The sequence below is a fragment of the Aphelocoma coerulescens genome, chromosome 3 (genome assembly GCF_041296385.1).
Source record: "Aphelocoma coerulescens isolate FSJ_1873_10779 chromosome 3, UR_Acoe_1.0, whole genome shotgun sequence".
In the NCBI taxonomy this organism is placed as follows: domain Eukaryota; kingdom Metazoa; phylum Chordata; class Aves; order Passeriformes; family Corvidae; genus Aphelocoma; species Aphelocoma coerulescens.
Genome location: NC_091016.1, coordinates 73,439,437 through 73,454,110, shown reverse-complemented (window position 1 = coordinate 73,454,110; position 14,674 = coordinate 73,439,437). Strand labels below are relative to the sequence as shown.

The following is a 14,674-nucleotide window of genomic DNA, read 5'->3' as shown; positions in this document are numbered from 1 at the left end:
CACACCAATACCTGTTAGGTATCTTTGTATTTTTTAATTAACAATAAAAATAATTGTTTGAGATTCTGCAAGGCTGTTTCTAGAGGGGAAGGTCCACTCATCACAGTTGATATTATTAGCAAGTTCTTGTGGGAGGGAAGTATTGGAATTACATGTGATATCTTTTAGAAATGCTGTGTGTTGATATTATAGGGTACAAAAAGTGTACTGAATGTATCAAGGAAGAGAGAGTACAGTTAACTGTAATATTTTGCTTTCCTCCTCTACAAATCTCTATCCTTACACTCTGAGGATAAATGCTATCTGAAATGAAACAGACAGATTTTTGTCTCCCTGCAAAGTGAAGCCACAGTCTGTGTTGTCCATGGAAGTATGGGTGAGGAATACCCAATTAAGCACTTGAAGACTGCTCTATGCTGCAGGCATTGGCACTAGGAGTTGACAATCGTATTTAGCTGTGTAGTGAAACTTAGAGGCCTTAATGTCTGCACAGCTTTGTTGGAAATGACTGTCAGGGCAACAAGAGCTAGTGGATGTGTTTCCCAGATTTTCATGTGCTAAGCCTGGACAACGTCAAAGTGTTGATAAAGTGAGGCACCACATGGAAGCTGTCTGTTGGTGTCACAAGTCACTGGAGTGTTGCTTAGTTCAGCACCTTCAGTTTGTGAATTTCACACACAGCATTGGCTAAAGTAGTCTTCTTGCGATTTCTTTTGCTTCCCCTTTACTTCCACATTGATTCTCAGCAGGAGGTAGGTAGGCATTACTGGAAGTTTTCATCTCCCTACCTTCCTCTCAGTGTTAAGCACCTAAGTCCTCCAGTGGAGAGCCGTTTATAACATCCTGTTTCTGATGCTCCCTGCTGATTTGCAGGAACAGGCTGTTGTGGTTTAACCCCCAGTGGCAACCAAGTACAACACAGGCACTTGCTCATTCCCCCGCAACCTAGTAGAGAAAGTAAAACTTGTGGGTTGAGATAAGAACCATTTAAAATTGAAATCAAGTATATTATAACAGTAATAAAACAGAAAGAAAACACAAGAAAAAACAAACTATGCCCAAAACAATTGCTTAGCAGCTGGTACCCAGCCCATCCGAAAACAGCAGTCGGCCCTGCTGCTGGATAACTCAGCCAGTTTATATATTGGGCATGATGTTCTGTGGTATGGAATATCCTTATGCCCAGTTTGGGTCAGCTGTCCTGACCATGCATCTTCCCAGCTTCTTGTGCCACCTGCTTGTTGGCATCACTTTGGAAGTTGAAAAGACTTTGACTTAGGGTAAGCACTGCTCAACAACAACTAAAACATCCACTTATTATCAACGTTATTCTCTTAGTGCATTCAAAACTTAGCACTCTACCAGCTACTGAGAAGAAATTAATCCTATCCTATCTGAAACAGTGACACCAGCCTTTGGACAAGGATCTTCATATGGTCTTACAGTTGGTTCTTTAAGCTTCTTAGGATCATAGAACTGCTGGCATTTGAGGAAGGCATCTAAGAAGATGCAGGAAGAGTGCAGACATTGTTGAAGATGATAAGACTTTTTATTAACTACAGGGTGATAGCATTGAGGATGTGTAGACATAACCTAAACCATTTTGAAGTAGGTAATTTGCATTCTGCCGATTACTTGCCCTGTAGTTAAATGGAGTGCAGTCACTGAAGAACAAAGAGCTGATCCTTCTATTTTAGTTAAAACCTGTGGATTAAATAAAAGATCAGTCCTCCCTCACAACTGGCATTCCAGGAGAAGGGGAATCTTGCCTTAGGTGGCTACCTTTTTGGTAACTCTAAAACCCAGTGACACATTCAGCTTTTTGACAGCTCCATCTGCTCTACAAGTCCTATCAAACCAGTCATGCTTTTGTACTGTAAAGCAGATGGGACTTTCAGCTGGTTGTTGGTATTTTTTCCTTGCTCAGGTTCTTTGTTAAGATTACTTACCAAGGCTTCAAAACTACGCTCAAAATTGGTAGTATTGTCCTGTAGTGAAACTGTGATAATTGCTGGTACACAATTAATTCATTTATTGGGAAAGCAGTGCATAACAATGGAGATGTTCCCCTTCAGATACAGGTAGTGATGTAAATCAGTAGTACTCAGTTGCTTTGCAACTGCAAGGTTTGTACGCTTTCTGTTTTGGAAAGTTGTAGGCAAGCAGATCAGTAATGTACTGCATGCACAAAGGAAACATTCCAATCTGGTGATTAATTTTAAAAGCCTAGTGTGTTTTCTGCTATGGTTCTTTAGTAGCTTAATGTGTCTCTCTCATTTTAGAATGGCAAGAGTTTCTTGGTGTTGGATGAACGGAGATTTGCAAAAGAGATTCTTCCCAAGTACTTCAAGCACAACAACATGGCAAGCTTTGTCAGACAGTTAAACATGTGTAAGTTCCTGGATTTTTGCATTCTAGCACAGTTCTAAATCCTGTACATAGAAGTTACGTTATCATTTCCTTTGAGCAGAGGCCTTGTGTTCTCTGGAACTAGGATACTATCTTACCCTCAAAATTGGTAACAGGATAGTTGGAAGAGCATACTTTGAATTTCTTAATGTGGGTTTTGAGGTTTTTCTTTCCTTTTGTTTTTTTAAAGATGGCTTCCGTAAAGTTGTTGGTGTTGATTCTGGAATTTTCAAACTGGAGCGAGACGGTCCAGTAGAGTTTCGGCATGCATATTTTAGGCAGGGCCGGGAGGACTTGTTGGAACACATTAAAAGGAAGGTTAGTGAAAATACAGTATATAGAAAACCTGTACCATTAAGTATTGATGAATAGCTAAGTTCATGTCAAGTTAACTGCAGGATTGTGAGTGCAAATAAGTTCAGAGTTTATGGAAACAAACTGCCCTGCTTTCATTTATATCTTGAGCTTGTTTAAAGATATTTTGGGGGATTTGACAAGGCTTTTTTATCTAACCTGCTTTGCTGTCATTATAGTTAAGTTTCACAGGTGGCAAAAAAGAGTGAGTTATGTAATATGACAATTTGCAAATGAGTATTAGAATTGCACAGCATGCTTTGACTTTACCATCAGCAGTATAAGAAACTGCTTGTTTATGTAGTTTGTTTCTGAACACAGAACACACACAGAACAAAGCTACTGTAAGCATTAAACTTTACACCCAACAGAAAATATAGGCAAACCTATAAACATGCTTGTTATGCTTCTGAAATGTGCTCTGCTGTTATTAAGTCAGATGGATATAGATGGCAAATAGAAATATGGGAAATTAAACTGGATGTCATGGTTAACCCCAGCCAGCAGCTCAGCCCCACACAGCCTCTCGCTCACTCCCCCCATGTCAGGATGTGGGAGTGAATTGGGAGATAAAAGTGAGAAGACTCATGGGTTGAGATAAAATCACTTTAATTAGTAAAGCAAAAGCTACACACACAGGCAAAGCAATACCAGGAATTAATTTACCACTCCCCCTGGGCAGGCAGGCGTTCAGCCATCCCAAGGAAAGCAGGACCCTGTCACATGTAATGGTGACTTGGGAGGACAAATGCCATCGTTCTGAACATCCCCCACACTTTCTTCTTTTTCCCCCAGTTTTATATGCTAAGCGTGACACCTTATGGTATGGAATGTTCCTTTGGTCAGGTGGGGATAACTGTCCCAGCTGTGTGTGTGCCCTCCCAATTTCTTGTGCAGCCCAAGCCAGCTCACTGGTGGAGTGAGGTGAGAAGCAGAAAAGCCCTTGACTCCATGTGTAAACACTGCTCAGCAGTACCAAAAACATCTCTGTATTACCACCACTGCAGCACAACTGCACAAGTCCAAAACACAGCCCCGTATTTGCTGCTATGAAGAAATTAACCCTACTCCAGCCAAAACCAGCACAGAGTGATGTCCTTGTTAGCACCAGGTTATTGTGATGTACTTATGACAAAGTAGAGCACTTGGGAAAATGCCTGAAGAATCTGGGTGTACGTAAATGTTTATAACAACTAAAGCTAAGGTGGTGACAGCTGTATTTCTGGTTTTGGGGTTTTTTGGATGCTTGGTTTATTATGAAGTTAAAGGCATATTTTGTCAACATTAGTAAGAAAATCACCAGAAGAGAATAATAGTTAAGCATGAGTTAAGGGAACTGTTGTTTCTGGATTCTAATCTTTTAAAGGTTTCTTCTTCGAGACCTGAAGAAAACAAGATACGTCAGGAAGATCTCTCTAAAATAATATGTAGCGCTCAGAAAGTGCAAATTAAACAAACGACTATTGAATCTCAGTTGTCTCTTTTGAAGAGGTAAGTTGGTTCACCAGTAACTGATCCTTAATGCTGAGTAATTGTGACACTAGATACTGCACAAAGACCTAATTTTAGGTGTGTCTCGATTTCTGGTTGCCTAACTTCAATTATAGTTTTAGGAACATAAATTTCAATAGAAAAACTGCTTTAAAATTAAATATTCTGATATTATTAAAAGTAATAAGCAGTGTTGGTATTTGCAGAACACAAGTAGTAGGAAATTAAATAACACCTTTAATAATAGTTCCATATAGATGCTGAGGCCGAATATTTAAATCAGCTCTTAATATAAACTATGCTGGTTTGTGTCTTCAGGTTTGAAATAGTTACTGTGTTTGGTTTGAGTCAGAGTTTGGTTTGTGCAATTTGCATATAATACTTTCATACGACAATTAATGTCTTTGCTCATGGTTTTTTATTTTCCTTTTGGTTTTGTCCTCATTCCCCCACTGTTAAAAATTGCAGAAGAGTTAATGCCTATGAAAATGTGTTTAGAAATCTAGTTTGGAAATTCCTTAGTTACCTCATTGACAGAGGAACAGAATCTAAAATCCAAATGTAAATAGAGTTTTTTTAGAATTGTATTATTGCCTGCTTAGAAATTATGATTGTCAACAGTGAGAGACGTGTGTCACAAATTACTTAATCCTTTAGAGCGTGTAGATACAGACAAGATACATGACCATAAGGTCTTGTGCTGTAAGTCACATCACCTCAATAGAAACTGTCTCAGGGCACCTTAACTTACGTTGAGAAAGTGACAGTGTACGTCTGTGGCAGATGTTACCCTAGTTCAATTACAAGAAGTAATTTCTCTTATTTCTAGACTTCAGTTCTAGTGACTTGAGTAGTAGAATATTCAGAGGCAAACTTCTTTTGCCTAGGCATAGCCTTCGTTAGAATCTGGCCAGTCTAGAGTGAAAATGATGATATTTGCCCTTTTGAAATCCTAGACTAATTTGGGTTGAAAGGAACCTCAGAAGGCCATCAGGTCCAAACCGCTGCCCAGAGCAGGGCTGGCTTTGACTGAACTGACAGCCAGTTGCTAATGACCTGACAGTTTGTAGAGATGACAAACATAGTGGTTGGTCTTTGACATCCATATTGTCATCCCATCAGTTTAAAATTACTGAGCTAGAAACTGGAACTAAATCAGAAGACCTGGTCCTACAAAATACGTTGATAAAGCTAGTGAGAAAATTGAGAAAGTTCAGAATCCCAACCTTCTGCTGTTAGTTTTGTGATGGAACTGTACTCTTAAATTGTATGTTGGACACAGGAGCAGTTTGAGGAGTGAGTAGTACCTTGCATCACACTGCATACGAGCAGCTGTTTCTGAAAGTTAGTTTAAGGTTTCCTAAAAACACAAACACCAGTGGAGTTTGCTTTTTTGTGTTGAAAATTAAACTGCAGAAGAGAGAAGGGTGATATGTTGTCTTCCCATATTCATTGAAGCTTCTGGTGTTCATTATCTACATCTTAATATAGCATACATTGTTGGAAGCAAGGCTCGTGGTTACAGTAGGGCAGGTTTTACACTGTCTCAGTAACTGGAGTCCTGTGAGTACTGGAAGAACCAATGTTTCTAAAATGGCAGTGTTTCATGAAAACTGCCATCTCTGACATGCTCCTGTTATTTTTTATCACCTTACATGCCCCTTCACTAGAGCTAGTAAAGGTAACTGTTAAAGGTGACAGTTAATTTTTAAATGCTGAATGTATGGGTAATGATTATTGCCAAATTTGGGAATTTTATTTTTCTTCCTTTAAAGCAGATGGATATTCTCTGCAGGCCATTTGTTGTGTTTGGGTCTCCATTTCATAGTTACTTTCCAAGGCTGCTTGCTGACTGTGTGACACTCCCACACCAACCTGCAATCTAAAAACACATTTCGAAGAGTTTTAATGAAGCCAACTGATCTTTAACAAAAATTAATAACTTAGTTTTAGTTTGACTTTTAAATCATCATTTTTAAACAGAGAGAATGAATCCCTTTGGAGGGAGGTGTCAGAACTGAGAGCAAAACACTTGCAACAGCAGCAACTTATTCGAAAGGTAAGGCTTCACTGAAGTGTCGTGTGTGCTTCTGTGAGTGCTTCTGAACTAGGAATGCTGTGCCACATTACCTTGCTTTACCCTCACTCAGCTTTTTGTAATGTCAAATCTCTCTTTAATAGAAAAAACAGCAGTGTGGTATATGGTGAACAGATCCTAGTGAAACAAACATTCAGGGTATTTTACTGCATAAGCAGAAAATAAGGCCAAAGTCTTGTAAACATTTTCAAAGAAAGAGGCTCAAGAACCTCCTACATCAGTCATTAAGGTACCTTTAACATGGTCTACCCATTTTTTATTCAGGAATCAGATGTCTAATTCTCTGTGTCGAGTGATCCCGGGGAAAACTGTCCTAAAGTTACCAGAGGAACAGATAATTGAGTGGAACCCCTTGATAATATGTTAACTTAGATTATTTAACAGTTAGATTTATAATCTACCAAAACTGGTATAAATGCATAGAGTTGATAGATCTATTTTTTTTTAACATACCAGAAAGGGCATCACTGCAAGTAGCCTTGTAGCAGAGACTTAGTAAATTTTTTTCCCCAGGTTCTTCAAGCCAGAGACATACATTAAAGCTTTAAATCTAAAACATAAGGGAAAGAAGTCTTAACATTTCAAAAGGAAAGGCAGCTGATGAATACTGTTAATTGTACATGTAATTTTTTTGAATCTGTCAAAAATGCCTTTCACCAAAACCAGTATTTACAATACAGGTTATGTATATGGACTACATCCCTATATGTCTTCTGTCATTGCTAATGAGAATTCTTTTAATCATTTGCATTGCTGGATTTCTTTCTGTGTACTGTATGATGTCTTGTAAAAGTCTACTCTTACCACTTGCTATGTGAAAAGTCTGTCTTTGACAATTGAATAACTATTTAGATATTACCAGCACTGGTTTTTACCTTGATTTTTAATTTTTCTGAGCAGCTCTGTATAAAAGTTACTATACAAAGGAAGTGTTTTGTTGTTTATGTATAGATTTTATTATTGGCATCTGCTCTAAGATACCTTGGTACTCAGGAGAAACAATTACAAAGTAGAGCAACCAACAATAGTGTTCTCTCCCTTACAGATCGTACAATTCATTGTTACCTTGGTGCAGAATAACCAACTAGTGAGCCTAAAACGCAAGAGGTAAATATGATCTTGAAAACTTGCTGTCTGCTTGATTAACTGACAGGCCTTGTTGACTAATTACTAAAGAGGTGGTTTTGAAATGGCTTTCTTCCTTCATGCTTTCTGTTGTAGGCCTCTACTTCTGAACACTAATGGACCTACAAAGTCGAATGTATTTCAGAAAATTGTGAAAGAACCAGCTGACAGTAGCCACCATGTAAGTTTTCTATAATGGGTACTCTCTGTCACGATGAAGGAGTGCAGGTGGGCAGATGGATCAAGTTCGTTGTCATGTGCAGACTAAAACGTAGCTGTGTACTGAGAGCTGTCAACTTGTAAAAGTGATAGGCCGTGTTGTTTCCTTCAGAAGCTAAATGTGTTGATAATCACCATTCAGTTTCCAACATGAGCATGTATAAACGGGTTACCTGTGTATTAAATACAGCTTGACATGATCCTGCTGAAAGCAGTGTGCTTTTGAGAATGGTGCTGTTAGAAATAGCACATACAACATTGCATTGTTATCTGTGGGAATGTGGCATGCCTGGCACCATACAGGGACAAGGGTCCAGTGTGTTGCTCTGCAAGTCAGCATCCAACCCAGCAAAATCATGTCATGTTCCTGTTACATTTGAATGAGTCACACCACTCAAAAGTTGTTTTGTGCTGTCCAAATAATGATTGGCAGGGAAATCGTTTAAACAAGTACTGTAGTATGGCACTAGAATTAGTAGCTTTATAACAAAGTACTGTTTAAACAGCAGTCACTGTTTTAATATTTTTTAGTTCTATTTTCTGACAGTGCTAGTATATTTTTATTTCTGTGCCTGTAGTATTTGCCAAATTCTTTTTCCTGTAGCTGTTATTCTCCAGCTTGTTTATTTATTTTTATGGGTTTTTCTATTAAACATAGATCTGTACAAATTGCTTGTAATCTCCAAGGCGTAGGAAAGCTCTTAGACTTCACGTGAAACATTTTAGGATACAATGGTAACTGTCAAAATGCTGAAGCTCATCATCCTTTTGTGCCCTGACTTTTTTAATAATAATTCTCAGGTACCTCTCAACAGAAATGAGGGCTTAAAACAAAGGGAACAGATTTCAGATGACATTGTTATTTATGATGTCACTGAGGATGTGGGTGAGGAAGAACATCCCATGGCTGATGAAGAAAATCTTCCTGTTACACCAGAAACAAGTGAAGATACCACTTCAGATTCTTCCAAGTAAGAAGTCTCAAGAAGTGTGTGTTGATAAATGGCTTGCAGTGTTGTACAATATGCAGTAACTCAGTTGTCTTAGATAATTTTTTTTTAGTGTAATGGGAAACTTTATCTGTGAATTGACACTAGCTTTTGATTTACTGGCTTCTGGATAGTTCATTGGCTGTTGGAGTTTTAATTATCAGGAGGATAGATGGAAACTAGTATTTTTGCATTATAGTTAATATACTATGTGTCCAAAGCCAGAGTAAGAGAAATCTTCTTGCTTTTTTGTTATGTATACAGACAGGAATGACTTCCTTGTTTTTGCAGGTTTTTGTGGAGAATAGTTTACCTGTGGTGTTTATCAGGTATTGGTGTGGTCTTTACATTAAGCCAGTTAATTTCAGGGTTCTGGGTTTTTTTTAGTCCCAGTTGTTTCGTGATTATGTTCTTTCCTGTCTGTACTCTGGTACTACAGAAGTTGTTTATCTTTCAGCTACAAGCAAGTTGAAACTTGGTCTAGGGATTTAGATGCAACTCTCTTCTTGAATTGCATTGGATTGATAGGGCCTGTATTATGCCTCAAGGAAAAAATTTAATATTTGTAGCTTATATTTTAATTGGTACCATTGTTCTTGCTCGGCTGATGTCTGGGAATGCACTCTCTGATAGAAAAGCTTCATGAGGAAAAGGCTGCGGTAGAGAGGCAGTGTAACTAACAGCTACTTAAGGGTTAAGAACCAGAATATGGATGAAAGCAAATTGGTTGGGGCTTGCTCTTGGTCTTCAGGTTTCTTTCCTGGTATGCATAAGAAGGTTATTTTAACTACAAACCTGTTGACCAGGATCCTTTGTTATGGGTGCTCCAGAGCTGATGCTGTTCAACAGGAAATATGCAAAATACATACTGTCTGTCTGGTTTGATGACCTTGTATGCTTTGGTTCACTTTGTACATCCCATCTACATGCAAGCTTATAGTTGTTCTAATGACAAAAATGTCAGTGTTCCTATAGCTCTTTAGTAGTTGTTTACTGTGGTCTGGCACAGCAGTATCTGCTGACTGAGCTGCATTAATTGTGTTGATCATTACAGAACCGTATCGATGGAAAATAGATATGTAGAGTATCTTTCTGTGTTTAGTATTAAAAAGCAGTAGAAAAGTTTATTTCCTGATAGTAGGTTGAATAGTAGCTTGACTAAAGTGAGAACTAACTAAACCTGTGGAATAATACCAATTTAAATGTGTATGAAATGCTGTAATTAATTTATCTCCTATTACAGCTGTAGCTGTAGCCGCCATTCTCCTGATATTGTAATTGTGGAAGATGATAATGAAGATGAATATTCCCCTGTAATTCAAGGGGATAAAAGCACCGAATCAGTTGCTGTCCCAGGTAATGATCCAGCCAGCCCTGTCAGTGACAGCGCAAGCCCACTCATGTCAAGTGCTGTACAGCTGAATAACCAGTCAACTTTAACTGCAGAAGATCCAGTCTCTGTGATGGATTCCATACTCAATGAAAATGGAGTAATTTCACAGAATATAAATCTTCTTGGAAAGTGAGTAGTCTGGTCTTTTGTTTTTTTCAAGTATTAGAACTGATTATTTGACTGAAGAGAACTGAATAGCAGTTTCTACTAAGAACTCTAAACTTACAGGCCACTGTTATTCCAGCCATTTTCTGAAGATCCTTCTGTTCTAAGTATTTTAAGATGCAACTGCTGATTTTCATTGTTAAGTGAGTGAGTTGAGATGTGTAATCTGGCAGTGTAATGTTGTGGAGATTGTTTAAACTGTCAGGATTTATTTTTGTCACTCCTGCAGGTGGATTAGACCCATTATGTCCAATCCAAGCAAACATTGCATCTCTGCTAATGTCATGTCATAGTGTTGTGTTGATGTGATTCCTGTGATACCTACTTTAGAGCACCTGTCTGCTGTACTTGGGTTCTCCTCTAGAGAGGCTAAAAGCCTTCATTTTTTTCCAGAGGTCATTTCTAGTGAAAGACTTAGTTCATTCTAGTTCTGGTGAAGATTTTTAGATGCATGTGTGTATCTGTGTAAAGCTTACTTGAGGATTTCTCTTACTTTGTTAAGGGATACAGCAATAAAATACTGTTTGCCTTCTAGAGTTGAACTTCTGGATTATCTGGACAGTATTGACTGCAGTTTGGAGGACTTCCAGGCTATGTTATCGGGACGACAGTTCAGCATAGATCCAGATCTCCTCCTGGTTGATGTAATTTTGACTTTATTTTAAGCATTTTGGTAAAAGCTGTAGAAAACACTTGTTTTCGTGTGTTGTTGCTGTTTAGAATGGATTTAAACCACAAACGATTTCTTTGTCCTTTCTTCCCTTTACAAAGCAAAGTTACAAATATTTATGAATATGAGTTTCTGGAGCACTGGTATAAGTCTCAATGCTAAATCACTGCTCAAGTGAATGCTTAAGCTTCTTGTTGAACAATGTCTTTCTTAATGAAATAATGCTTATATTTGTTGTGATGTGAACTTAGATGTCAAGTAGATTAATACTTTTGCTTCGAAATAACCCAGCACATCATCTGTTGTCTTCTCAGTGAACTGGGGTTAAAAAGAGCTTTCCTCCCTGTAGAAAGGCCGTGCTGCTTGCTGGTGGCAGGGTGTTGTCTGCCATGACTTACATGCCCCCTCTCTGAGGTGTTGCTCCGTGTCCATTTGTTCCTTAACCCTGACCTGGGCCAGTGCATGAGGTTACTGGTTCCTGGTGACATGTGGCTGTTGAACCTGGTGGAGTGCCTGCTGGCCCCTCTCCCACTTCACTGAGATCCCCTCTTAACAGCAGCTCTGCTCTCCACTTACTGAGGACTCCTTCTAGCTTGGTGGCACTGGCAACTTAAGTTCATCTATATTGTAGACAGAATTATCCATGCAGCGATGTCTGAAGAAATTGGTGTTTTTAAGACTGCAGCAAACTGTGTTAGATGCAATAGTTGTTTCCTTTGTGATCAAGCTTCATGGAATTTCAAACCATCTAGTTGCCAAGCTAGATTTTCTTTGTAAAAGCAGTAATTACCTGTAAACAGACTCCGATCCTCACACAGGGTAGAATAAGTACAGGGGTTATTCTCACACATGCAGAAGCAATGTTCTTGTATTCTTAATAGCAACATTGAGATACCTAAAACTTGATGTCTTTTGTCTTATTCAGCTTTTTACAAGCTCTGTGCAGATGAATCCCACAGATCATGATCATATCACTAATACCAAAGTAAGTCTTAAATCCATTGCTCAACATACGCAGTAGTGAGAGATACAAAATTCACTTATCTTTTACTGTTTTCTTTACTGGAGTCATGGCAGTCATTGCTCTGGCTTTTCAGACTTCGTGAGAATAGGAAGACTGCAGCTAAGTTCATCCTGTTGGGCTGTAAACACCAAAGGAAAAAGCACACTAACTAATTAGTAATGTCCTTTAAAACTTGTATTACCTTGAGGCCAATACCTGTACATTGTACCAGTCTCTTGACTTTTGTATCCACTGAGAATTTTTATTACTTGCAAACATGGTATGCACTTTCATCAAAACATCAGAATGATTTCATTTGTATTATTATCTGGTGGGAAAAGAAACACAGTAATAAGCAGTGGAGCAAAGATGTAGCACTTTGAATTTGTCCTGTTCACTTAAAGCATTAGTTTTGGTTCTTGCTTTATAGCCTGTGTTTCCATTTCATGTTTTCTCAGCCAAGGTGTGTTAGCGTGGGTAATACTGATAATGCCACTGCATCTCATCACAAATAAAATACTACTTTTTTGTAGTATTTGGTCAGCTGTGTTCCAGTGGCATTGGAACAGGCTTTAAACATGTGTTTAAGAGTTTGCTTTTGTTCCCAGACGGAGACAAAGGGAAAAGAAACTAACAAGAATAATGCTGGTCCAGCAGCTTCACAGGAAACGCAAGGTACTAAGCCCAGACCAGGTTAGTTGTAGTGATCTATTGAAACACTTCAGCAGTTGAATATTGTTCTTAAAGCCATCTCAGTTATTTGCTCCTTATCTGGTTTTATGTTATGCTGATAAACCAATAACCAAAACACAATACTTAGTATATTTGCTTTTTAGATCTTTGGCTCTGCACTAGATGCAGAGAAACTGATGTTTTGCAGGTGAATCTGCGCAAATAACGTTATGCATGAACATAACAATTCTTTAAAAACACATTTAAAAATCAAACACCTACTGTGTTTTTATTAATTATTCTTTAAATAAGTGCTGGGGGTTGGATTTTGTTTTTTCCTTCTGCATTTAGAAGGGCACATGAGTTGATATTCTGGGCATTTTTTTTCCCATAGATAAGCAGCTGATACACTACACTGCGTTTCCACTCCTTGCATTCCTTGATGGGAACCCAGGCTCTGCTTTTGAGAGTGGGAGCTTCACAGCTGAAACTCCTTCCACTGTTGAGAAATCGCTGGAAGGGGACGAGCTCCTGGAGAGCAGCCTGGATCCTGAGCCCACCCAGAGCAAACTGGTGCGTCTGGAGCCACTGACGGAGGCAGAGGCGAGTGAAGCCACGCTGTTCTACCTGTGTGAACTTGCCCCAGCACCCATGGACACAGACATGTCCTTCTTGGATAACTGATGTGAGGGAGGCTCTGTATATAGTCATGAAGATGAACTATTTATTTAGAATATTGTTTGGTATGAGAGTTTTTTGTAAATCACTGTTTTATGTAACCAGATATGTGGAATCTGAAGTACCTTTCCTATCTTATACAAGCAGTTGTTCAGCTACGGAGTTAGACAAGCCACCAGGCACAGCGGGCACTGCTGAGCCAGGCTGCTGCTGCACTGCTGTGAACACTTGGTGTTGCACACATCAGTAACCCAACACTTGCCAGTAGTGAGCTTTGGTTTATGGTTTCTTATACTTCTTGTCTTACATATGATGACATAAACTAGTAGTGTATGGTTAGGGAACACTGACTTTCTGTATTTTGGGGTTTTTATTTTTTACATTTTGTTTAACACACATGAGGTTTTTTTGGGGTGGGGGGACCAGGACCTGACATAGGCTTTTTTTTTCCCTGCTTCAGCTGGGAACAAAGTGCCTGTACCTTGCTAAATCTTGGTTCTGCCTTACTTTCACTTCAGTGGAAGTGCTCACACAGCACAAACTGGGGAAAAGTTCTTGACAGCTGCCAGGCCCCATGACTGCATGAGTACTTTTAACTTGGACCATCTATGCTGATGAAATAAATGTTACTTAAGTGTGATACTTGTCAAGAGTTTGTCTCTTATTCCGTGTGCCAGGTGGTTATGGATTTAACAGCCTCTTGTTTTCCTATCATAGTAGCTGTGCAAGGTCTGCTGTATACAATTACTGGAAAATAGTTTATCTCCACCCTGAAGGGTTTATTGATAAGCCTCCAAAACAAGTGTCTAATGCAGCAAACTGTTTTCCAGTAGTAGCACACAAAAGGGTGTTCTCTCTTTGATTTCTTGCTGAGAACTGTGGCAGAGCCCCATCACTTTCCTTCCAGTGGAGGAGCCTTACCCCTCCTCCACTGTGTGACCACTTCTGTACTCATGGAAGCCACAGCTGCTGCAGTGAGTTTCTACAGTTGTGCTACAAAGCCAGAGGCGTTCCTGCACCACTGGGTGAAGGGGCAGCTGACACTAAACCAAATCACCTCACCTTGAGCTCCTGATTTTAATATAAAGAGTAAGTCTAACTGAAAATAAATTTTGAGAAACCACAGCACGAAGGCTCAGCAACGGGAGAAACTGGGTTTCAGTAACTTCATACATGCAATACAAAAACCACATTCCCCAACTCCCGACAGTGGATCTAGAATTTCTTTTTCAAAGGAGTAATGTGGCCACTTGTACAAGGAGCTGAATCCATAGACCGAGCAGTCTGCTCATCTTCTGAATTCAGCAACTTGTTCTTTGTTACAGGACTAAGGAACTGCTGTAGTACAACTGGTGTCCAGATGTTCCACCCAAATGTAAACAGGTGCAGTCCAGTGGGGCAGCAGCAG

The 14,674-nt window shown here is 39.1% G+C and overlaps 1 protein-coding gene across 10 annotated transcripts in view; it reads left to right on the top strand.

Moving 5' to 3' along the window:
• Positions 1–13,906, top strand: part of HSF2 (heat shock transcription factor 2) — a 28,204-nt gene extending 14,298 nt beyond the window's left edge. For 6 of the 10 annotated variants that reach the window (XM_069010887.1, XM_069010886.1, XM_069010883.1 and 3 more), the window contains 12 exons: positions 2,283–2,391; positions 2,600–2,727; positions 4,130–4,254; positions 6,238–6,313; positions 7,398–7,459; positions 7,574–7,658; positions 8,498–8,667; positions 9,929–10,207; positions 10,779–10,887; positions 11,839–11,898; positions 12,525–12,609; positions 12,983–13,906. In XM_069010887.1, coding sequence (XP_068866988.1) covers positions 2,361–2,391; positions 2,600–2,727; positions 4,130–4,254; positions 6,238–6,313; positions 7,398–7,459; positions 7,574–7,658; positions 8,498–8,667; positions 9,929–10,207; positions 10,779–10,887; positions 11,839–11,898; positions 12,525–12,609; positions 12,983–13,272 — 1,500 coding nt within the window. In that variant the 5' untranslated portion in view covers positions 2,283–2,360 and the 3' untranslated portion in view covers positions 13,273–13,906. The remainder of the gene's footprint in view (positions 1–2,282; positions 2,392–2,599; positions 2,728–4,129; positions 4,255–6,237; positions 6,314–7,397; positions 7,460–7,573; positions 7,659–8,497; positions 8,668–9,928; positions 10,208–10,778; positions 10,888–11,838; positions 11,899–12,524; positions 12,610–12,982) is intronic. The other 4 variants (XM_069010882.1, XM_069010879.1, XM_069010881.1 and 1 more) reach the window with 4 other exon arrangements.
• The last annotated feature ends 768 nt before the right edge of the window (positions 13,907–14,674 follow it).